This window comes from Ornithorhynchus anatinus, chromosome 1, assembly GCF_004115215.2.
Source record: "Ornithorhynchus anatinus isolate Pmale09 chromosome 1, mOrnAna1.pri.v4, whole genome shotgun sequence".
In the NCBI taxonomy this organism is placed as follows: Eukaryota; Metazoa; Chordata; class Mammalia; order Monotremata; family Ornithorhynchidae; genus Ornithorhynchus; species Ornithorhynchus anatinus.
Genome location: NC_041728.1, coordinates 2,270,120 through 2,295,550, shown reverse-complemented (window position 1 = coordinate 2,295,550; position 25,431 = coordinate 2,270,120). Strand labels below are relative to the sequence as shown.

The 25,431-nt window shown below is 54.4% G+C and overlaps 1 protein-coding gene across 2 annotated transcripts in view; it reads right to left on the bottom strand.

The window, feature by feature from the left end:
- Window positions 1-25,431, bottom strand: part of MAST4 (microtubule associated serine/threonine kinase family member 4) — a 193,174-nt gene that overhangs the window by 53,635 nt on the left and 114,108 nt on the right. The window contains exon 1 of one of the 2 annotated variants that reach the window (XM_029070098.1): window positions 15,004-15,089. The exons of the other annotated variant lie outside the window; for it this stretch is intronic. Coding sequence (XP_028925931.1) covers window positions 15,004-15,089 — 86 coding nt within the window. Of the gene's footprint in view, window positions 1-15,003; window positions 15,090-25,431 lie in introns of those variants that run through there. 2 annotated transcript variants of the gene reach the window in all.

The following is a 25,431-nucleotide window of genomic DNA, read 5'->3' as shown; positions in this document are numbered from 1 at the left end:
GCCAGGCACCGTACCGAGCGCTGGGGTGGATAGAGCAAATTGGATTAGGCGCAGTCTCTGGCCCACATGGGGCACTCTCTTGGGCCCCCCCGCCCCACCCGAGGCTCATCCCTAGGCTGGTCCTCTGGCGCTCGCTCCTCCAACGCCAACCTTCTCCCTGGGCCTCGATCTCGCCGCCGACCCCTGGCCCACATCCTGCCTCCGGCCTGGAGGGCCCTCCCTCCTCAAATCCGAAAGATGACGACTCTCCCCCGCTCGAGGTCTTGTTGAAGGCACGGCATCTCCTCCAAGAGGCCTTCCCACACTAAGCCCCTCCTTTCCTCTTCTCCCACTCCCTTCTGCTTCGCCCCGACTTGCTCCCTTTGTTCTTCCCCCCTCCCAGCCCCACAGCGCTTAGGTACACATCTGTCATTTATTTGTTTCTGTTAATATCTGTCTCCCCCGCTCTAGACTGTAACCTCCTTGTGGGCAGGGAATGCGTCTGTTGATTCTCCTGTTATACTCTCCTAACCGCTTAGTACAGTGGTCTGCACACAGTAAGTGCTCAATAAATACGACCACGAACGAATGATTGCTCCTAACGGCCATTCTTTGAAGACAAAGCCACGGGCAAGGGACTCCGCTGCCCCACTCCCGCACCGGGCCTCGGGAAAGCTTGCCCGGCGGGGACGTGGTGGGCATCTACTGGGTAGTTGGCAGCTCCCACGGGGACGGGCGGACAGGTGCGAGACGTACAAGAACTCGTTATCGCCGCCCCGGTCCGCACAGTCTCAGCCAGACAACCCAGCTCAGGCCAACACTAACCCGAACGCCTCCCTTGAGGAGCCGAGCCTGACTCTCCGTGAAGGGGGACACGGAGGGTGCTCCTTGGGGGGGTCCCTCCCCTTCTCTCCCCGCCCCACATTTTGTGGTATTTGTTAAGCGCTTACTACGTGCCAGGCACTATACTATGCGCTGGGTAACTTTAAACTAATCAGGCAAGACACGGTCAGGTAGGTCCCACATGGGGCTTATAACCTTAATCCCCATTTAACAGATGAGGCAACCGAGTCCCAGGGAAGTTAAGTGACTTGCCTAAAGTCACCCAAGAGACAAGCGGTGGAGCTGAGATTAGAACCCAGGTCCTTCAGACTCCCATTCCTGTGCTCTATCCACTAGGCCACTGCTGCAGAAAGACCCAGTGGAGAAGCAGCGTGGCTCCGTGGAAAGAACATGGGCTTGGGAGTCAGAGGCCATGGGTTTGAATCCTGGCTCCGCCACTTAGCTGTGTGACTGCGGGCAAGTCATTTCACTTCTCTGGGCCTCAGTTCCCTCATCTGTAAAATGGGGATTAAGACTGTGAGCCTCACGAGGGACAACCGGATTACCCTGTATCTGCCCCAGTGCTTAGAACAGTGCTCTGCACATAGTAAGCGCTTAACAAATTCCAACATTATTAACCAGTGGGATAGAGGGAGATGTCTCATATGATAATAATAATAATAATAATAATAATCACGGTATTTGCTAAACGCTCACTATGTGCCAAGCACCGTTCTAAGCACTGGGGCAGATATGAGCTCATCAGGTCATCCCACCTGTGGCTCACGGTCTCAATCCTCATTTTACAGATGAGGTAGCCGAGGCACAGAAAAGTTAAGCGGCTTCCCCGAGGTCACACAGCAGACCAGTGGCGGAGTCCACATTAGAACCCACATCCTCTGACTCCCAAGCCCGTGCTCTTTCCACTGAGCCACGCTGCAAGAGAAGCAGCGTGGCTCAATGGAAAGAGTCTGGGCTTGGGAGTCAGAGTTCATGGGTTCGAATCTCGGCTCTGCCACTTGTCAGCTGGGTGGCTGTGGGCGAGTCACTTCACCTCTCTGGGCCTCAGTTCCCTCATCTGTAAAATGGGGATTAACTGTGAGTCTCACGTGGGACAACCTGATGACCCTGTATCTCCCCCAGCGCTTAGAACGGTGCTCTGCACATAGTAAGCGCTTAACAAATACCAACGTTATCATCTCATATAATACTCTACAGATGCTCCGATGCTCAGCCCGGCGCCCAGGAGGTGCCCGGCATGCCCAGTATCGACCCGGGTGATACAGCGTGTCTGCTGCACGCTATTGATTCTATTTAGTTGCCACTGCTTTTACGAGATGTTCTTCCCCTCGACTCTATTTACCGCCATCGTTCTCGTCCGTCCGTCTCCCCCGATTAGACCGTGAGCCCGTCAAACGGCAGGGACCGTCTCTATCCGTGGCCGACTTGTTCGTTCCAAGCGCTTAGTACAGTGCTCTGCACATAGTAAGCGCTCAATAAATACTATTGAATGAATGAATGAATGCTGCACGTCCCCGGGGAGAAAAGCACCCGGTTAAATGAGGGCCGTGACCCCGCTCAGCTCGCTACTCTCCTACTATACAGCGCTTAGAACAGTGCTCGGCACATAGTAAGCACTTAACAAATACCAATATTATTACTATACCCCAGCTCGAACACTTCTCCCCTCTAATGCCAACCTACTCACTGTGTTTTGATCTCATCTTTCTCACCGCTGACCTCTTGTCCACGTCCCGCCTCCGGCCTGGAACGCCCTCCCTCCTCATAACCGACAATGACTCTCCCCTTCCTTCAACGCCTTCCTGAAGGCCCGTCTCCTCCAAGAAGCTTTCCCTGACTAAGCCCTCGTTTCCTCTTTCCCCCTCCCTTCCGCGACGCCCTGATCTGCTCCTTTTATGCACCTCTCCCTCAGCCCCGCAGCACTTATGTCCCTAGCCCTAATTTATTTATTCGTATTAACGTCCGTGTCACCCTCTGGGGCCGTCAGCTCACTGAGGACAGGGTGTCTGCTACGACCGAATGAACGACCGCATGAACTGTACTCTCCCGAGCACTTAGTACAGTGCTCTGCGCAGAGTAAGCACTCAACAAATAACACTGATTGATCGACTGATTGTGGGCGGGGAATGTGTCTGTTGTATTGGTGCGTCTCTCCGTACTCTCCCAAGCGCTTAGAACGGTGCCTCCCACACAGTAAAGGGGCAATAAATATGATTGATTGGAAATGAGGTCAAGGAGCCCCAGGGGGAATCCGGCGCTTAAAACAATGCTTGGCACATAGTAAGCGCTTAACAAATACAGAATTATCATCCGGCGGGTCCATTCATTCATTCAATCAATCGTATTTACTGAGCGCTGACTGTGTGCGCATCCAGGGAGCAGCTCTCCTGGGGTCGGGCACCACCGGGAGAGAAGAGAAGCAGCGTTGCCCAGTGGCTACGGCCTGGGCGTCGCAAGGACCTGGGTTCTAATCCCAGCTCCCTCACTTGTCTGTTGGGTGACCTTGGACAAGTCACTTAGAGTCTCTGTGCCTCAGTACCCACATCTGTAAAATGGGGATTAAGACTGGGAGCCCCAAGTGGGACAGGTCCTAAGTCCAACCTCCTTACTTTTAATCTATCTCCTGCCCTAGGTAGGGTGCCTGGCATGTAGTAAGCGCTTAATAAATACCTTAAAAAACACCATACCTGCCGTGTTGTGCCCTTGAGGCGGGGAGGGAGGGGGAGAAGAGTGCATTCATTCATTCAGCTGTATTAATCGCGTGCAAAGCACTGTACTAAGTGCTCGGGAGAGAACATTAAGGACGGTAAACACATTCCCTGCCCACATTGAGATCACTGTCTAGAGGAGGGGACAGATATTAAAAGAGATCAATCAATTAGAGATACGGACATAAGCGCTGCGGGGCTGGGAGGGGGTGACGAATGGAGGGAGCGAGTCCGGGCGACGCAGAAGGGAGCGGGAGAAGAGGAAAGGAGGGCGCAGTCAGGGAAGGCTTCTCGGAGGAAAGAGCGAGCAGGCAGGGCCGGGAGCAGGGAGAGAAACCGGAAGCAGAGTAGGGGAGAGGAAAGGAAGGAGGTTGGGGGAGGGAAGGCCAGCCTGGACCTCGAAGATAAGTCGGGGCAGCAGCTGGACCGGCGGTGCCCGATGTGATCCTCTAATCTGACAGACAACCACTCTTCCCTGCTTCAGTGCCTTCCTGAAGGCCCATCTCCTCCAAGAAGCCTTCCCTGACTAATAGGTCATGGGTTCGAATCCAGGCTCCGCCACTTGTCAGCTGTATGACTGTGGGCGACTCACTTCACTTCTCTGGGCCTCAGTTCCCTCATCTGTAAAATGGGGATTAAGACTGTGAGTCTCACGTGGGACAACCTGATTACCCTGTGTCTACCCCAGCGCTCTGCACATAGTAAGCGCTTGACAAATGCCATCATTATTATTAAGCTCCACTTTTTCTCACCTCGCACTCCCTTCTGCGTCTCCCTGACTCGCTCCCTTTGCTCTTCCCCCCAGCCCTTATGTCCAGATCTGTCATTTTATTTATTTGTATCAATATCCGTCTCCCCCGCTTCTAGACCGTGAGCTCACTGTGGGCAGGGAATATCACCGTTTATTGTTGCATGGTACTTTCCCAAGTGCTTAGTACAGTGCCCTGCACACAGTAAGCGCTCCACAAATACGACTGAATGCTCTGCATACAATAAGCGCTCGATAAAGAGGACCGAATGAATCAACGTGAGCCAGTGCCCTTTTTGACGAGGGGACAATAGTAATAATAATAATAACGTTGGTATTTGTTAAGCGCCTGCTATGTGCCGAGCACCGTTCTAAGCGCTGGGGTAGACACAAGGGAATCAGCTCGTCCCACGTGGGGCTCACACACTTTTAATCCCCATTTTACAGATGAGGTAACTGAGGCATCGAGAAGTTAAGTGACTTGCCCAAAGTCACACAGCCGACAAGTGGCCGGGCCGGGAGTCCAACTCACGACCTCTGACTCCGAAGCCCAGGCTCTTTTCCACTGAGCCACGCTGCTTCCCGTGGCTCAGTGGAAATAGAAGCAGCGTGGCTTAGTGGCTAGAGCACGGGCCTGTGAGTCACAAAGTCACGGGTTCTAATCCCGGCTCTGCCGCTTGTCTGCTGTGTGACTGTGGGCAAGTCCCTTCACTTCTCTGGGCCTCAGTTCCCTCATCTGGAAAATGGGGATTCATTCATTCATATTTGAGCGCTTCCTGTGTGCAGAGCGCTGTACTAAGCGCTTGGAAAGTACAATTCAGCAATAAAGAGAGACGATCCCTGCCCACAACGGGCTTACAGTCTACTGTGAGCCCCACATGGGACAGGGACTGGGTCCAACCTGATTTCCTTACATCCACCCCAGCGCTCAGTGCAGTGCCTGGCACATGGTAAACACCTAACGAATACCATAACTATCATTATGATTATTAATAATGACAATTGCGTCATTTGTTACGCGCTCACTATACGCCAAGCACACTGAACTGTAGTAAGCGCTTAACAAGCACTATAATTATTATGAATTATTATCATTACTAACTGCTGGGGTAATCAGGGCCCACATGGGGTTCCCAGTTTCCTTAGGAGGGAGCGGGCAGAAGGGAGTGAACGAGGAAACAGGCCCGGCGACTGGAGACGGGGACAGACCGGAATGAAAGGGTTTGGGGGGTGGGGGGTGGGGAAGAAAAGCAAAGAGAGGGAGAGGAGGAGAAATGGAGGGAAAGGGAGGAAACAGGAGAAGGGGGGAAGGAAGAGGAAAAGAAAGGGAGGAAGGAGAGGAGGAGGAGAAGGAGGAGGGAGGTGGGGGTGGGGAAGGGAGGAGGTGGGGTTGAAGATGACCTTACCCAGGTGAGCGGGATGGGCGGCACGATGGCGTCACCAACACGACTAAACTGCTTCTAGATTAGCCTAGACTTCCAGATTAGACCCCCTTTTAATAGTAATAATGTTGGCATCTGTTAAGCGCTTACCATGTGCAGAGCACTGTTCTAAGCGCTGGGGGAGAAACAGGGTCATCAGGTTGTCCCACGTGAGGCTCACACAGTCTTCATCCCCATTTTCCAGATGAAGTAACTGAGGCTCAGAGAAGTGAAGCGACTTGCCCGCAGTCACACAGCTGACAAGGGGCAGAGCCGGGATTCGAACCCATGACCTCTGACTCCCGAGCCCGGGCTCTCTCCACCGAGCCACGCTGCTTCCCCAACTGCTAGCCCACCGTGGGCAGGGATTGTCTCTCTTTAATAATAATAATTATGGTATTTGTTAAGCGCTTACTATGTGCCGCGCCCTGTTCTAAGCACTGGGGTAGATACAGGGTAATCAGATTGTCCCACGCGGGGCTCACATTTTTTAATCCCCATTTTGACAGAGGAGGGAACTGAGGCCCAGACGAGTGAAGTGACTTGCCCGAGGTCACACAGCAGACAAGTGGCGGAGGCGGGATTAGAACCCGCGACCTCTATGGCTGAATTGTACTTTCCAAGCGCTTAGTGCTGTGCTCTGCACACAGGAAGCGCTCGATAAATACGATCGAATGAATGAATGAATGACTGGAGTGCTGGCTACCCGAGCCGGGGCGATGCCCGCCTAAGGAAGCGGCCCCGCCGTGCCCGCCGCTGGCCGTGGGGGCACCGGCCGGTTTCTCAGACCCCTCTCCTCTCTTCGGCCCCCCCGCCTGCCCCCTGCCAGCTCTCCCTTCCTTCCCTCGCCAGCCTCCGCCCCGCTGCCTCTGCCCACGTCCGCTCTCCCCCTCGAGGTACCCGATCCTCCGCGACGAATGACGGGGGCTGGGAGTCAGGGCGATTGGGTTAATGTTAATGTTGGTATTTGTTAAGCGCTTACTGTGTGCCCAGCACTGTTCTAAGCGCCGGGGTAGACACAGGGGAATCGGGTCGTCCCACGTGGGGCTCACAGTCTTAATCCCCATTTTACAGAGGAGGGAACCGAGGCACCGAGAAGTGAGGTGACTTGCTCAAAGTCACACAGCTGACAAGTGGCCGAGCCGGGATTCGAACCCGTGTCCTCTGACTCCAAAGCCCGGGCTCTCTCCACTGAGCCTCGCTGCTTCTCTAACGGGTTCTACACCCGTTTCTGCCCCCGGTCCGCCGTGTGACCTTGGGCAAATCGCTCTGCTTCTCTGGGGCTCAGGGTCCTCCCCCGGAAAATGGGCCTAAGACAGAATGCAGAAGCAGCGTGGCCTTGTGGCAAGAAGCCGGGCTTGGGAGTCAGAGGACGCGGGTTCTAATCCCGGCTCCGCCACCTGACTGCTGTATGACCTTAGGTAAGCCACTTCACTTCTCTGGGCCTCAGTTACCTCATCTGGAAAATGGGGATTAAAAGTGTGAACCCACGTGGGACCACCTGATTACTCTGTACCTACCCCAGCGCTTAAAACAATGCTTAGCATGCAGTAAGCGCTAACAAATACCAACATTATTGTTATTATAGTCATTAAATCGTATTTAACGAGCACTTCCTGGGTGCAAAGCACTGGTCTAAGCGCTTGGGAGAGCACAATACAACCATAAATAGACACACTGCCTGCCCACAACAAGCTCATAATAACGATGGTATTTGTTAAGTGCTTGCTACGTGTCAGGCGCTGTACTAAGCAGCAGGGGGGATACAAGCAAATGGAGTTGGACACGGTTCCGGTCCCGTGTGGGACCCACAGTCTCAATCCCCCTTTGACGTATGAGGTAACTGAGGCACAGGGAAGTGCCAAGCACTGTTCTAAGCGCTGGGGTAGATACAGGGCATTTAGGTTGTCCCGCGTGAGGCTCACAGGCTTAATCCCCATTTCACCGATGAGGTAACTGAGGCACCGAGACGTTAAGTGGCTCGCCCAAAGTCACACAGCTGACAAGCGGCGGAGTCGGGATTAGAACCCATGACCTCTGACTCCCAAGCCCGGGCTCTTGAGGGTTGAACTCTCCCAACAGCTTAGTACAGTGCCCTGCACCTGGTAAGTGCTCAATAAATACAACCCATTGACTGCTCAGTACAGTGCTTGGCTGCGTCCGACCTGATTGGCTTGTATCTACCTCAGTGGCCAGAGAAAGTGCTTAACCAATACCACCACTAACATTATTATTATTATAAAAAATATACAGAGAGGCAGCGTAGCCTAGTGGACCGAGCACGGTCTGGGAGTCAGAAGGACCCGGGTTCTAATCCCGGCTCCGCCACTTCACGGATTCAGTCGTTCATCCAATCGTATTTATTGAGTGCTCACTCTGTGCGGAGCACCGTACTGAGCACTCGGAAAGTACGATTCAGCAACAGAGAGAGACGACGCCGGCCCACGACGGGCTTTTATCTTCCGTGTGATCTTGGCCAAGTCACTCGGCCTCTCTGTGCCTCACTTACCTCATCTGTAAAATGAAGACGAAGACCGCGAGCCCCACGCAGGACGCGATGAGTTTACCTGCCTGGCACATAGTAAGAGCTTAGCAAATACCTTAAAATAAAAAAGGTAACTGCCCTCAAGGAGCTATCCATCTAATAGGGGAAACAGACACAAAATTATTTACGGTGAGAGAGAAAGAGTGGAAAGATGGCTAGATGAATAAATGAGGGCTTACCATAATAATAATAATAATCAGGGTGTTTGTTAAGCAATCTTCTAAGCACTGGTAGATACAGGGGTTGTCCCACGTGGGGCTCACAGTCTTAATCCCCATTTTACAGATGAGGTAACTGAGGCACAGGGAAGTTAAGTGACTTGCCCAAGCAGGCGAAGTCGGGATTAGAACCCACATCCTCTGACTCCCAAGCCCGGGCTCTTGCCACTAGGCCATATTGCACCCAGTAGGCTTTTTTTTGCCAACGTTTTTTGTTAAGCGCTTACCATGTGCCAGGCACTGTACTAAGCACTGGAGTAGATACAAGCTAATCGAGTTGGACACAGTCCACGTCCCGCCCGGGGCTCACAGTCTTCATCCCCATTTGACAGATGAGGGAACTGAGGCACGGCGAAGTGACTTACCCAAGGTCACACAGCAGACAGGTGGCGGAGCCGGGATTAGAATCCAGGTCCTCTGACTCCCAGGCCCGGACCCTTTTAATAAATACGACTGATTGACGGGCAGAGAACCTGAGCTGCTACAAGCACAGGTGCTCTGGACGTTTGTGAGGCGGAGGCTGGGGGATCGGACCTCGGAGACAACACTATGTGGGGGAGGCCAAAGTTGGTGTGGAGGACATGGGCTGTGTCCAACCCGATCGGCTGACATCTACACCGCCGCTTAGTACAGTGCCAGGCAACTCCTGCCGGGGCCGCGGGGACGGGCCATCGGGTCGCCGCCTGAGCTCAACGGCCTCCCCGGCCCCGTCGCCGCTCCACCTGACCACGGCCCGCGCCACCAGAAACCGGCCCGGACCCCACCACGCTGCACGCCGCGCCCCGCGCTGTGCCCACGGCCCTGCCCCATCCCTCTTCCCCCGCGGGGACGACGTCCTCCTCCGCTTGAGTTTGGACGTGCCCGGCTCTGCCGCTCGTTTCCGGCTCTGCCACCTGTCAGCTGTGTGACCGCGGGCAAGTCGCTTTACTTCCCTGTGCCTCGGTTCCCTCCTCTGTAAGATGGGGATGAAGACCGGGAGCCTCACGTGGGACAATCCGATGACCCCGGATCTCCCCCAGCGCTTAGAACGGTGCTCTGCACATAGTAAGCGCTTAACAGATACCAACGTTATTATTATTATGGACCCGCAACCAAAGCCTCCGACCCTCCCCGAGTGACCGGGCACGGACCATCCGGGAGAAGCAGCGTGGCGCGGTGGGCAGAGCCCGGGCCTGGGAGTCGGCAGGTCACGGGTTCGAATCCCGGCTCCGCCACTCGTCTGCCGTGTGACCCTGGGCACGTCACTTCTCTGGGCCTCGGTTACCTCATCTATAAAATGAGGACTGGGACTGCGGGCCCCAGGTGGGACAGGAACTGTATCCAACCTGATGGGCTCGTGTCTACCCCAGCGCTTAGAACGCTGCCCGGCACGTAGTAAGCGCTTAAATAACATAATTATTATTATTAGCACCCGTGACTCTCCCGGAGTGACTCAGCACGGACTCTCCGATGGCCCTGACTGTCCCCTACCCAGTGACCCAGCAAGGACCACGCAACACCCCTGACACTCCCCTCCCCACCCTAACTTTCCCCTCCACTCCCCACGTAACAGCCCCCGCTCTGCCTCTGATCTACGCGGCCCTGGACAAGCCTCAGCCTCTCTGTGCCTCAGTTTCCTCACTTTCCAAATGGGGATATCATCCCGGCTCTCCTTTCCCCTTCAGAAAACGAGCCCCACGTGGGCCGGGGACTGTTTCTGACCTATCTTGGATCTATTCCAGCTTAGTAGAGTGCCTGGCACAGAGTAAGGGCCAAAAAGAGTCCCCGGGATTATTATCGCTAGTACGATTACGCTCAGAGAAGCAGCGTGGCTCGGTGGAAAGAGTCCGGGCCTGGGAGTCAGAGGTCATGGGTTCGAATCTCGGCTCTGCCACTCGGCAGCTGTGTGACCGTGGGCAAGTCACTTCACTTGTCTGGGCCTCAGTTCCCTCATCTGGAAAATGGGGGTGAAGACAGCGAGCCCCACGTGGGACGACCCGATGACCCTGTATCTCCCCCAGCGCTTAGAACAGTGCTCGGCACATAGTAAGCGCTTAACAGATACCAACGTTATTATTATTAAATTTATTATGATATTAGAACTTCTCCCTCTAGCTGCTCCTGTTAGACTGTAAGCTCACTGAGGGTAGGGAACGTATCTGCTAATTCTGTTGCGTCGTACTCTCCCAAGCGCTTAGTACAGTGCTCTGCACATGGTAAACTCTCAATAAATGGAGAAGCAACATGGCTTAGCGGATAGAGTACGGGCCTGGGAGTCAGAAGGTCATGGGTTCTAACCCCGGCTCCGCCACTTGTTTGCTGTGTGACCTTGGGCAAGTAATTTCACTTCTCTGGGCCTCGGTTACCTCACCGGTAAAATGGGGATGGAGACTGTGAGCCCCACGTGGAACAGGGACTGGGTCCAACACAGATCTGCTTGTATCCACCCCAGCATTTAGTGCGGTACAGAGAAGCAGCGTGGGCTTGGGAGTCAGAGGTCATGAGTTCGAATCCCAGCTCTGCCACTCGTCAGCTGTGTGACTGTGGGCGAGTCACTTCACTTCTCAGTGCCTCAGTTACCTCATCTTTTTTTTTTGTTGGTATTTGTTAAGCGCTTACTATGTGCCAAGCACTGTTCTAAGCGCTGGGGTAGACACAGGGGAATCAGGTTGTCCCACGTGGGGCTCACAGTCTTCATCCCCATTTTACAGATGAGGTAACTGAGGCACCGAGAAGCGAAGTGACTTGCCCAAAGTCACACAGCTGACAAGTGGCAGAGCCGGGGTTTGAACCCATGACCTCTGACTCCAAAGCCCGTGCTCTTTTCCACTGAGCCACGCTGCTTCTCGTCTGTTACAGATGAGGTAACTGAGGCAGAGAGAAGTTAAGTGACTTGCCCACAGTCACACAGCTGACGAGTGGCAGAGTCGGCATTCGAACCCACATGGGACTCAGAGTCTTAATCCCCCTTTTCCAGATGAGGGAACTGAGGCCCAGAGAATGAAGCGACTCACCCAAGGTCACACAACAGACGAGTGGCGGAGCCGGGATTAGAACCCATGACCTTCTGACTCCCAGGGCCATGCTTTATCCACGAGGCCACACTGCTTCTCTGTACTAAGCACTTGAGCGAGTACAATTCAACTGAGTAGGTAGACTTGTTCCCTGCCCACAAGGAGCTTACCGTCTTTGGCAACTCACCATGTTGCCTTCATTGCCCTCACCCCAAACCACCCACGCTCACCTCCAAACATGGCCTAGAAGATAGAGCTCGGGCCTGGACGTCACGAGGACCTGGGTTCTAATCTCCATCTCTATTTATCGCCATCGCTCTCGTCTGTCCGTCTCCCCCGATTAGACCGTGAGCCCGTCAAACGGCAGGGACCGTCTCTATCTGTTGCCGACTTGTTCATCCCGAGCGCTCAGTACAGTGCTCTGCACATAGTAAGCGCTCAATAAATACTATTGAATGAATGAATGAATGAACAACCTGATGACCCTGTACCTACCCCAGCGCTTAGAACAGTGCTCGGCACATAGTAAGCGCTTAACAAATGCCAACATTATTATTATTACCCCAGCGCTTAGAACAGTGCTCGGCACACAGTAAGCGCTTAACAAATACCAACATCATTATTATTATTATTATTACAGTGCCCGGCACACAGTTAAGCGCCTAACAAATACCATAATTATCATTATTAGCAGTAGTCGATCGACTGATAGACTGCAGATCTGTCCTTCGAACAAAGCCCACCCTACGGCCTGCAGAGAAAGCCAAGGACCCTCTCCCCTACCTCACGCCCCTCTCCCCCATTTCTAGGAGGCGCAAGGGGGCCGGCACACCAGTCCGGGATCAACGTTGTTGCCTCAAGTGGGATTGGAAGCCTTTTCAGATCTGATAAGGCGGCATCCTGCTCCCCGGTGTGGCCGCCATTTCTCCGGCCGTTCTCCAGCAGGAGGCCGAGGGCGAGTCCTGGAGGCGGTGGCAGAGGGGCCGGCTTGGTTTAAAGTTCACTGACAGTCGGCTGGCACCGGGGATCACCGCAATTTATTGATTGATTTATGAACGTCTGCCTCCCCCCTCCCCAGACTGGAAGCTCGTTGTGGGCAGGGGATGTATTGATCGATTTATTAATGGGTGCCTCCCCCCGCCCCCCCGGACTGGAAGCTCACTGTGGGCAGGGGATGGGGCTGTTGTATCGTTGTGCTGTCCTCTCCCGGGTGCTCGGTACAGGGCTCCGCACACGGTAAGCGCCCAATGAATACGACCGACTACCGCCCGGTCGTGGCGTCAACCAAACCGCGCCGTGGCCCGGGTAAGCGATGTCCCCCCTCACTCCGTCTGCTGGGTACTTGCACTTTGAAAGACCATTCATTCAATAGTATTTATTGAGCGCTTACCATGTGCAGAGACTAAGCGCTCAGAATGGACATTTCAGCAACAGATAGAGACCATCCCTGCCCAATGACGGACTTACAGTCTAATCGGGGGAGACGGACGGACAAAAACGAGACAACGTAATCACGATGAATAGAATCAAGGGGATGGACACCTCATTAACAAAATAAAAGGGTAATAAAAATATATATAAATGAGCACGGTGCTGAGGGGAGGGGAAGAGACCGCCACTCAAGACCCCCCCGCCCACTCATTCACAGTAATTCTCATTATTGTTATGGCACGATTATCATCACTGTATTAAGCCCTACCTAGGTGCCAGAAAAAACCAAACTGTAGTAAGCGCTGAAGATCCAGATAATCAGATCAAGCACCCGCCCTGTTCTCCCGACCCCCTTGGTTCACACTCTAACAACCCATCAATCAATGTTATTTGAGTGCTTACTACGTGCAGAGCACTGTACTAAGTCTTTGGGAGAGTGCGATGCAACCGAATTAGCGGCACGTCCCCTGCTCGGAAGGAGTTAACAGTCTGGAGACGTGGAAAGTAGATATGTTATTCCCATTTTACAGATGAGCAAACAAGGCCCACTACTTGTCCAAAGTTATCCAGCAGGGCGGGGGAGCCGGGGCGTGAACCGGGTGGATGATAATAATAACGATAATATAACAAGTACCGTATCAAATGCTCCGTGCCAACCACTGTTCTGAACGCCGGGATACGCACGAGTTAATCAGGTCGGACAGGGTCCCGGTCCCACGTGAGGCTCCCCCTCTTATCCCCATTTCGCAGAGGAGGTACCTGAGGCCCAGAGAAGTGAAGTGACTTGCCCAAGGCCACCCAGCAGACACGTGGCAGAGCCGGGATTGGAACCCAGGTCTTTCTGCCTCCCTGTTCTGGGGTCTTGCCAAGGGAGGCCACCCGGCCTCTCCTCTTACAACGCCCGTCCCCCTCCTCCAAGCCCCATCGCCATCCCAAAGGGCAACAGGATCCGAGCCGACCAAGTGACCTGTCTCTTTATACCCACCACACCGACGTGGCTAATTCGGGCTTTCTTTATATAGTGCAGCTGCCCCGTGTAAAGGTCAACTGTCCGGCGGAGGGGTGGGCGAGCCAACCCCTGGGACGCTGTCCAGAGGACCCGGGGAGGGGGGCGGTGGCTGCTGCCAGGACGGGATAGATAGGGCAGGCCCGACTTGCTAATAATAATAATAATAATAGCATTTGTTAAGCGCTTACTACATTCCAAGCACTGTTCAAGAGTGATGGTATTTCGCTAATCATAATATCGTTGGTATTTGCTAAGCGCTTCCTATGTGCCGAGCACCGTTCTAAGCGCCGGGGGAGATACGGGGTCATCAGGTTGTCCCACGTGAGGCTCACAGTCTTCATCCCCATTTTAGAGATGAGGGAACTGAGGCACAGAGACGTGGCTTGCCCACGGTCACACAGCTGACAAGTGGCGGAGCCGGCATCCGAACCCACGACCGCTGACTGCCAAGGCCGGGCTCTTTCCACTGAGCCACGCTGTTAAGCGCCTACTACGTGCCAGGCACCGTACCAGGCGCCGGGGAGGATCCAAGCAAACGGCGTTGGACCCAGTCCCTTGTCCCACATAATGATGACGGCATTTAAGCGCTTACTCTGCGCCAAGCACCGTTCTAAGCGCTGGGGAGGCTACGGGGTGATGAGGTGGTCACAGTCTTCATCCCCATCTTACGGTTGAGGGAACTGAGGCCCAGAGAAGTGAAGTGACTGACCCAAGGTCTCCCAGGGCAGGGCCGGGATTGGCAGGGGGCTCGGGGACCGCCCTGGCTGGCTGGATTGAGAAGCGGCGCGGCTCGGTGGAAAGAGCCCGGCCTCGGCAGTCCGGGGTCACGGGTTCGAATCCCGGCTCCGCCACTCGTCCAGCTGGGGGACCGTGGGCAAGTCGCTTCACTGCTCTGGGCCTCGGTGACCTCATCTGGAAACTGGGGATGAAGACTGGGACCCTCACGGGGGACAAGGCGACTGCCCTGCATCCAGCGCTCAGAACGGTGCTCTGCACATAGTAAGCGCTTAACAAATACCAACATCGTTATTATTATTATTACCACGGGATGGGAGGACGGAGGAGGGGGAGAGCTGGGGGTCCTCCCCTCCTTCCCTCCTTTCCTTACCTTTGTGTCCGTCGAAGCCTGTTCCCCGTCCTCAGATGGGGCAGGGTAAAGTTGGCCAGGACCGTCCAGTAGTTGGGGTCCGACATGGTCCCGGCTGGACGCCCCTCGGCCGGCCGGAGAGGACGTGGGGGGGGGGGGATGGGGGTGGGGGGCTCCGGACCGGTCTGGACGCCTCCTCCTCCTCCTCGTCCTCCCCACTGGGCTCCCGCCTGCTCCTCCGGCCGGGGCTCGGGTGGGAGAGAACAGGCCGGGGCGGGGCTGGACATCGGATCGGCAGCTCCGCCCCCCGGGGGGGAGGAGGAGGAGGAAGGGGAGGAGGAGGAAGAAGGGGAGGAGGAGGAGCAGGAGGAGGAAGGGGGGAAGGAGGAGGAGGAGGAGGAGGAGGAGGAGGAGCAGGAGGGAGCCGCAGGCCCGGTCCTTGTCCGTCCCCCGCCCCCAGCAGCCCCTTTCATTCATTCCCTCCATCGTACTGATTGAGCCCTTCCTCTGTGGGCACAGCACTGTGCTAAGCGCTCCCTCCAAGCCTTCAGCCCCAGGGAGCCCCCCAGCCCCGTGGATCTCCCCCCACCCCTCCCCAGCAGCCCCCAGCCCCAGCTTACGGTGTGCCAAGTACTGTGCTAAGCGCTCCCTCGAAGCCTCCAGCCCCCTGAAGCCCCCCGCCCCCCCTCCAGACCCGTGGACCCCCCACCCCCAGCAGCCCCCAGCCCCAGTTTACGGTGTGCAGAGCACTGCGCTAAGCGCTCCCTCGAAACCCCCCAGGCCCAGCCCCCCGGACCACCCCCCCCCCGGCCACCCCCGGCCGCTTACTGTGTGCTCAGCACTGTGCTAAGCGCCCCCTCCGGCCGCAGAGAGCTCCCCAGCAGCCCCCAGCCGCTTACTGTGTGCAGAGCACTGTGCTAAGCGCTCCCTCGAAGCCCCCTCCCCCTCCAGCCCCACGGACCGACCCCCCACCCCCAGCAGCCCCCGGCCCCTTTCCTTCATTCACTCGATCGTGTCTATTGAGAGCTTACAGTGTGCAGAGCACTGGGCTAAGCACCCTCTCGAAGCCCCCCCGCAGTCCCATGAAGCCTCCCGGCAGACCCCAGCCCCACGAAGCCCCCCGCCCGCTCATTCATTCATTCGTATTTATTGAGCGCTTCCTGTGCGCAGAGCACTGGACTAAACGCTTGGAAAGAACAATTCGGCACCAGAGACAATAACGATGATGATGATGATGATGGTACTTAAGTCCTTACTATGTACCAAGCCTCCCAAAAGCCCCCCAGCTCCACGAAGCCCCCTGCCCCCTCCAGCCCCTGCCCGCTCAATCATTCATTCAATGTATTTATTGAGCGCTTCCTGTGTGCAGAGCACTGGACTAAGCGCTTGGAAAGTACCATTCAGCACCCAAGAGGGACGATCCCCGCCCACGACGGGCTCACAGTCTAAAAGGGGGGAGACGGGCATCAAAACAAGTAGACGGGAATCAGTGGCATCATTACAAATAAATAATAATGTTGGTATTTGTTAAGCGCTTACTATGTGCCGAGCACCGTTCTAAGCGCTGCGGTAGACGTAGGGGAATCAGGTTGTCCCACGTGGGGCTCACAGTCTTAATCCCCATTTTACAGATGAGGGAACTGAGGCACAGAGAAGTTAAGTAGAACTATAAATAGAACTATAGATATACACACATCATTAATAAATAGAATTGCAACTATGTACATATATTCCCTCAAGTGCTGTGGGGCGGGGAGCGGGGGGAGAGCAAAGGGACGGAGTCGGAGCGATGTGTGGGGGGGAGTAGAGGAAAAGGGGGGCTTGGTCTGGGAAGGCCTCTTGGAGGAGGTGAGCCTTCGGTAGGGCTATGAGGGGGTGAAGTGTGACCGTTTGGAGGATTTGAGGAGGGAGGGCATTCCAGGCCAGAGGTAGGACGTGGGCAGGGGTCGACAGTGGGATAGACAACGAAGAGGCCCAGTGAGAAGGGTACGTGAGCCCGATTCGACCCCCGCATCTCCCCCACAGCTCCCCGAGGGCGGGGGGTGGGGGTGGGGTCACCGCCCACAGCGGCCTCCCCACCCATCCCATCCCGCCCATCCCACAGGTATTGCCCCTTCTACCTGACCCCAACACCTGGACCAGCCCAACACACACACACACAACAATAATCATAATTATAATAATGTTGGTATTTGTTAAGCCCTTACTGTGTGCAGAGCACTGTTCTGAGCACTGGGGGAGATACAGGGGAATCAGGTTGTCCCACATGAGGCTCCCAGTCTTCATCCCCATTTTACAGATGAGGTAACTGAGGCACAGAGAAATGAAGCGACTCGCCCGCAGTCACCCAGCTGACAAGCGGCGGAGCCGGCATTCGAACCCGTGACCTCTGACTCCCAGGCCCGTGCTCTTCCCACTGAGCCACGAGGTATTTTACTAAGCTCTACTAAGGGGTAGGTGCAAGGTTGGACACAGTCCATGTCCCACATAGCTCTCACAGTCCTAATCCTCATTTTACAGATGAGGTAACTGAGATCCGGAGATGTGAACTGACTTGCCCAAAGTCCCACAGCAGACAAGCGGCGGAGCCGGGATTCAAACCCAGGTCCTCCGACTCCCGGGCCCGTCCTCTTTCCACTGGGCCACGATGCTCCATTCCACTTGGAAGTCTTATGAAACCTCAGGCCGCCTAAGCCCCCACCGCGACAGGTCAGGGGGGCCCAAGGAGGGAATTGGGGGATGAGGAGATGAGAGCGATTCCCGCGTCGAATCCTGTAACGAACTGGACTAGGTTTCTCTGTGGTGGAAAGGAATTCCGGGCCCTGCAGGAACCGAAGAGGCAAAGACTGGCGAGGAACTCAGGCTGCAAGTCGGAGCGAGCCTGCGCCTGGTGAGAGCAGGGGAAAGTAGCCAGTCCGGCTCCTTCGCGGGGTTAAGATAAGAGCGAGAGCCAGGAGGGAAGAGGCCGGGGACAAGGGCGGGGAGGTGGGCCGGCCCCCCCCCCCCCCCGCCCCCCGACCCGTTGGACTTGTTTCGGGAAGCCGTGATTCAGAAGGAAACCGAGTCGGTAAACACAACGCCTGAAATTAGCGGGCAGTCGCCCGGCAACTTGAAAGTAGGCCGCGGAGACGTCGTCAGCCTGACCCGACGGGGAAGACGCTGTGACATCACTAGGGGCCCAGCCACCCGGGAAGTCCCACGTCGGCCGCCGTGGCTCGTCTCCCCAAGGCGAAAGCATAACAACATCGATCGCTGTGGTGTCTGTTAGGCGCTTACTGTGCGCCAGGCACCGTACTAGGCTCTGGGACGGATACGAAAAAATTAGGTCGGACACAGCCCCTGTCTCACGTGGGGCTTCCCGTCTTAATCCCCATTTTACAGATGAGGTCACTGAGGCACAGGGAGGCTAAATGACTTGCCAGAGTCACACAGCAGACAAGCGGTGAAGTCGGGATTAGAACCCAGGTCCTTCTGACTCCCAGGCCCGTGCTCTGTCCAATCCACTAGACCACACTGCCTTCTCCACAGAACTTGGGAAAGCAGTGTAGACAAGGGAAAGGAGCCCGGGCCTGGGAGCCGGAGGACCTGGGTTCTAATCCCAGCTCTGCCACTTGTCTTTTTTTTTGATAGTATCCAGTAAGCGCTTACTACGTTCTAGGCAATATACTAAGCGCTGGGGCAGATACAAGCTAATCAGATTGGACCCTATATATGTCTCAACTGGGGCTCACGGTCTTAATCCCCATTTTGCAGATGAGGTAACTGAGGCTCAGAGAAGTGATGCGACTTGCCCAAAGTCACACAGCGGACTGGTGGTGGAGCTGGGATCAGAACTCAAGTCCTCCTGACTCCCAGGCCTGTCCTCTTTCTCTCATCTGCTGTAATAATAATAATAATAATAATGGTACTTGTTAAGTGCTTACTGTGTGCCAGGCACTGTACTAAGCCCCGGGGCGATGACCTTGAGAAAGTCACTTCACTTTTCTGGGCTTCATTCATTCATTAGTATTTATTGAGCGCTTACTGTGTGCAGAGCACTGTGCTAAGCACTTGGAACGTACAATTTGGCAGCAGATAGAGACAATCCCCGCCCAACAATGGGCTTCAGTAACCTCACCTGTAAAATGGGGATTCAATCCCTGTTCTCCCTTCCCCTTAGACCATGAGCCCCTTGTGGGACAGGGACCGAATCTGATATAATAATAATGATGATGTTGGCATTTGTTAAGCGCTTACTATTTGCCGAGCACCGTTCTAAGCGCTGGGGTAGATACAGGGTAATCAGGTTGTCCCACGTGAGGCTCACAGTCTTCATCCCCATTTTACAGAAGAGGGAACTGAGGCACCGAGAAGTGAAGTGACTTGCCCAAAGTCACACAGCTGATAAGTGACCGAGGCGGGATTAGAACCCATGACCCCTGACTCCTAAACTCGGGCTCTTTCCACTGAGCCACGCTGCTATGTTGGTCTCACTCCTACCCCAGTGCTTAGTAGTACGCTTGGCACATAGAAACAATTTATAATTTAACAAATACCACTATGGGAAAAACCCCATCCTCCAGTCCAATCCACAGTCACTGAAGTTCTCCTAAATCAAGCCCGGGTATCCAACCTTGTGTCGACCCCAGTGCTCAGTACAGTGCCTGCGGACATTAAAAAAAAATAGCTTTCTTCGACAGCTTTGTTGGAAAGGGAAGTGGGGAGTCAGAAGCAGCACGGCCTAGTGGATAAGGCATGGATCTGGACGTCAGAAGGACCTGGGTTCTATTCCCAGATCTTGTACCACTAACCCACAGTGACTGCCAGCAGTCGGTGCCGAGGTGGCCGAGACGGAGCCCACCGGCACCAGGAGAATCATAATGTTGGTATTTGTTAAGCGCTTACTAGGTGCCGAGCACTGTTCTAAGCGCTGGGGGAGATACAGGGTCATCAGGTTGTCCCACGTGGGGCTCACACACTTTTAATCCCCATTTTACAGGTGAGGGAACTGAGGCGCACAGAGAAGTGAAGTGACTCGCCCACAGTCACACGGCTGACAAGTGGCCGAGCCGGGAGTCGAACTCATGACCTCTGACTCCGAGGCCCAGGCTCTTTCCACTGAGCCACGCTGCTTCTCAGGAGAAGCCCCCTTCCTACCGGTCGCTGGGTCCAGAAGCCGCCCTGGGAGGCCACGAGGGGCTATTTTGAATGGCAGAAAGGGCCATTTTGAATGCCGATAATCCCCCCATCCCTCTTATTCATTCAATCGTATTTACTGAGCGCTTACTATGTGCAGAGCACTGTACTAAGCACTTGGAATGTACAATTCGGCAACAGGTGGAGACAATCCCTGCCCAATGACGGGCTCACGGTCTAATCGGGGGAGACAGCAGAGGCAGGGGAAAGCGGTTGGGTTAATAAGAAAAATAATGGTATTTGTGAAGCACTTACTATGTGCCAAGCACTGTCCCAAATGCCGGGGTAGATACAAGGCAATCAGGTTATCCCACGTGGGGTTCACAGTCTTAATCCCCGTTTTACAGCTGAGGCACTGAGAAGTTAAGTGGCTTGCCCACAGCACACAAGTGGCAGAGCCGGGATTAGAACCCGCGTCCTCCGACTCCCAAGCGCTTCCCACTAAGCCACGCTGCTTCTCATCGTCGTTCCTCGTCGAGTCCCCGACCGCCGAGAGAAGCGGCTAAACTCTGGAAAGTCGGCAGGCCGCCGGCTAAGCAGGACGGTCCCACAGTCCTGCCCGGGAGTTTTCCCAGAAATGTTCTGCCTCCGCGCTTCCATCGTGCTTGAACACGGGGAGCCGAACGGCAGACCTGCACTCCGCCACGGCCCCACGACGGCCCCCCGAAAAATGCCACCGCGGTCCCCTCCCCACCAGACACAAGCCCTCGCGCGTTCCCACAGCCGGGGTTTGAAGCAGCGTGGCTCAGTGGAAAGAGCACGGGCTTAGGAGTCAGAGGTCATGGGTTCGAATCCCGGCTCCGCCCCTTGTCAGCTGTGTGACTTGGGGCAAGTCACTTCACTTCTCGGTGCCTCAGTTCCCTCATCTGTAAAACGGAGATTAAGACTGTGAGCCTCATGTGGGACAACCTAATTACCTTGAATCTCCCCCAGCGCTTAGAACAGTGCTCGGCACGTAGTAAGCACTTAACAAATACCAACATGAGAAGCAGCGTGGCGCAGTGGAAAGAGCACGGGCTTTGGAGTCAGGGCTCATGAGTTCGAATCCCAGCTCTGCCACTTGTCAGCTGTGTGACTGTGGGCGAGTCACTTCACTTCTCTGTGCCTCAGTTCCCTCATCTGTAAAATGGGGATTAAGACTGTGAGCCCCACGTGGGACAACCTGATTCCCCTGTGTCTACCCCAGCGCTTAGAACAGTGCTCTGCACATAGTAAGCGCTTAACAGATACCAACATTATTATTACTATTATTAGGCACGGGGGCACTGAGGATGGGTATCAAGCAAAAACTCCTCCCTCTTGGCTTCCAAGCTGTCCATCGCTTTGCCCCCTCCTACCTCCCCTCCCTTCTCTCTTTCCACGGCCCACCCCGCACGCTCCGCTCCTCCGCCGCCCACCTCCTCGCCGTCCCCCGTCCTCTCCCGTCCCGCCGTCGACCCCCGGCCCGCGTCCTCCCGCCGTCCCGGAACGCCCTCCCTCCTCACCTCCGCCCAACTCACTCTCTTCCCCTCTTCAAAGCCCTCCTGAGAGCTCACCTCCTCCAGGAGGCCTTCCCAGACTAAGCCCCCCGTTTCCTCTTCTCCCCCTCCCCATCGCCCCGACTCGCTCCCTTTGCTCTAACCCCCTCCCCGCCCCACAGCACTTGTGTATATATGTACATATTTATAATTATATTTATTTTTATTCATGTCTCTATATCTATAATTCTAAATAATATAATCCTAGATAATGTAGAAGCAGCGTGGCTCAGTGGAAAGAGCTCGGGCTTGGGAGTTAGAGGTCATGGGTTCGAAGCCCGGCTCCGCCACCTGTCAGCTGTGTGACTTTGGGCGAGTCACTTCACTTCTCGGTGCCTCAGTGACCTCATCTGTACAATGGGGATTAAGACTGTGAGCCTCACGTGGGACAACCTGATTACCCTGTATCTACCCCAGCGCTTAGAACAGTGCTCTGCACATAGTAAGCGCTTAACAAATACCAACATTATTACGCTGGGCTTCAAGGCTGTCCATCCCCTTGCCCCCTCCTTAACTCTCCTCCCTTCTCTCCTTCTACCGCCCACCCCGCACGCTCCGCTCCTCTGCCGCCCACCTCCTCACCGTCCCCCGTTCTCACCCATCCCACCGTCGACCCCCGGGCCACGTCCTCCCGCTGTCCCGGAACGCCCTCCCTCCTCACCTCCGCCAAACTAACCCTCTTCCCCTCTTCAAAGCCCTACTGAGAGCTCACCTCCTCCAAGAGGCCTTCCCACACTGAGCTTCCCCTTTTCCCTCTGCTCCCTCTCTGCCCTCCCTTCACCTCCCCTCAGCTAAGCCCCCTTTCCCTCTGCTCCTCCGCCCTCCTTTCCCCTCCCCTCAGCACTCTGTTCATTTGTAGATATTTTTATTCCCCTATTTATTTTGTTAATGAGGTGTCCATCTCCTTGATTCTATTTATCGTGATGATATTATCTTGTTTTTGTCCGTCCGTCTCCCCCGATTAGACTGTGAACCCGGCATTGGGCAGGGATTGTCTCTATCTGTTGCCCAATTGTCCATTCTAAGCGCTTAGTCCAGTGCTCTGCACATAGTAAGCGCTCAATAAATGCCATTAAATGAATTATTATTATTCAAAGCCTTGGCTCTCGGTCGCCCCCTCGTGGCAGCCTCGGCAATTGCACACACCCATCGTCCCAGTGGTTATTAATAATAATAATAATAATAATGTTGGTATTTTTTAAGCGCTTACTCTGTGCAGAGCACTGTTCTAAGCCCTGGGGGAGATACAGGGTAGTCAGGTTGTCCCACGAGAGGTTCACAGTCTTCATCCCCATTTTACAGGTCAGGGAACTGAGGCACAGAGAAGTGAAGTGAATGAAGAATTGAATGAAGGAATGAAGTGACTTGCCCACAGTCAGCCAGCTGACAAGTGGCAGGGCCGCGATTCGAACCCATGTCCTCTGACTCCCAAGCCCGGGCTCTTTCCACTGAGCCATGCTGCTTTTCTGGTTGGAGGCTCTTGAGTTGGTTTTGTTTTGTTTTTAATGGTATTTGCTAATCAATCCAAGGTATTAGCTGTATGACTGTGGGCAAAGTCACTTAACTTCTCTGTGCCTCGGTTCCCTCATCTGTAAAATGGGGATTAACTGTGAGCCTCACGTGGGACGACCTGATTACCCTGTATCTACCCCAGCGCTTAGAACAGCGCTCTGCACATAGTAAGCGGTTAACAAATACCAACATTATTATTATTGAGCGATTACTGTTCATTCAATCGTATTTACTAAGCTCTTCCTGTGTGCACAGCACTGTACTAAGCATTCGGGAGAGTACACCACAACAATAAACCGTGACAATCCCGGGCCACGCAAAGCACTGTTCTAAGCGCTTGGGAGAGTACACTACAACGGAATTAGCAGACGCTTTCCCTTGTTAAGCCCTTACTACGCGCCAGGCACTGGGGCTAACCAGGTTGGACGCAGTCCATGTCCCACCGGGGGCTCACAGTCTTATTCCCCATTCTTCAGAGGAGGTAACTGAGACACAGCGAAATCAAGTAATAATAATGATGATTAGAATGATGGTATTTGCTAAGCGCTTACTGTGTGCCAAGCACTGTTCTAAGCACTGGGGTAGATACAAGCTAATCAGGTAGTCCCACTTGGGCCTCACAGTCTTAATCCACATTTTACAGGTGAGGTATCTGAGGCACAGAGAAGTGAAGTGACTTAGCCAAGGTCATACAGCAGGTAGGTGGTGGATCGGGGATTAGAATCCACATCCTCTGACTCCCAGGCCTGCGCTCCTTCCACTAAGACTTCAAATCAGTCTCATTCCTTCTACCTTATCCCTCTCTTTCCCTTCCTTTGAAGGCCGTATCATCTGCCTCTACCACCCAATCCAGATTCTAGTCACGGTCCTTTACCACCCCCCAGGCCCCAGGTCCAACTTTCTGAATAATAATAATAATAATTACGGTATTTATTAAGTGCTTACTATGTATTCGCACTGCACTGAGCGCTGGGGTGGATATATGCAAATCGGATTGGACACAGTCCAACCACAGTCTGAACTATTTCGACCCGTTTCTCACATCCCTTTTCTCTTTCTCCCATCCCAACGTTGATCCTTGGGGACTTCGATACCCACACAGACGTTCCCGATGACCCTTTCACTACCTATTTTCTATCGGTCCTCAATTCCACCGACCTCCAGCTCCACTCGCCAATTTGGACATACACTTGATTTCAGCGGTTCCAGTCGCCGTAAAATCTCTTCCCTCACCAACTCTGAAATCCCTCTATCGGACCACAACCTCCTCATTTGCCTTCTCTCACACATCTCCTCCCCACAAATTCATTCGCTCATTCCATCGTATTCATTGAGCACTTACTGTGTGCAGAGCACGGTACTAAGCGTTTGGGAAAGTACAATGCCACAATAAACAGTGAATTTATTGTGAACAGTGAATGGGAAAGTACAATGCCACAATTAAATCCCCGCCCACAACAAGGAGACAGTCATCAAAACAAATAAAGAGAATTACAGATATGTACATAGTGTTTTGGAGCTGGGAGGGGGGAAGACCAATGGGATAAATAAAATGACACATATGTCCATAAGTGCTTTGGGACTGGGAGGGGGAAGAGCAAAGGGAGCAAGTCAGGGCGACGCAGAAAGGAGTGGGAGACGGGGGAAAGTGGGGCTTAGTCTGGGAAGGCCTCTTGGAGGAGATGGGCCTTCGGGAAGGCTTTGAAGCGAGGGAGAGTGGGTGTCTGTCGGATTAGAGGAGGGAGGGCGTTCCAGGCCAGAGGCAGGACGTGGGCCTGGGGTCGGCGGCGAAACAGGCGAGATCGAGGCACATTGAGAAGGTTAGCACTAGAGGAGAGAAGTCTGCGGCCTGGGTGGTAGACAAATCTATCCTATTCTCCCAGAGACTTCCGTTCTTCGGACCCCCATCCAATTTTCTCAATTCATCATGCCCCATTTAGCCGCCACGGCCGAACTACCTACCCCTGACGACCAAATTGACTCCCTCAACTCCACCCTCTCTACTGAACTCAACTCTCTCACTCCCCTATCCGTTCGTCGATCTTGTACCACTAACCCACAGGCCTGGATCACCTCTGTTCCCGTGCATGAGTTGCAGAGCGCTGCTGGCAGAAATCTAGAAATCAGGCCAACCTCATCCACATCAAGAAAGTTCATCTTCGGCCTGGCAGAATTATTTCTCCGTCCTTATCGACACCCTTGCCCATTGCCCTCACCATTTGTTCCAGACGTTTAACTCTCTCCT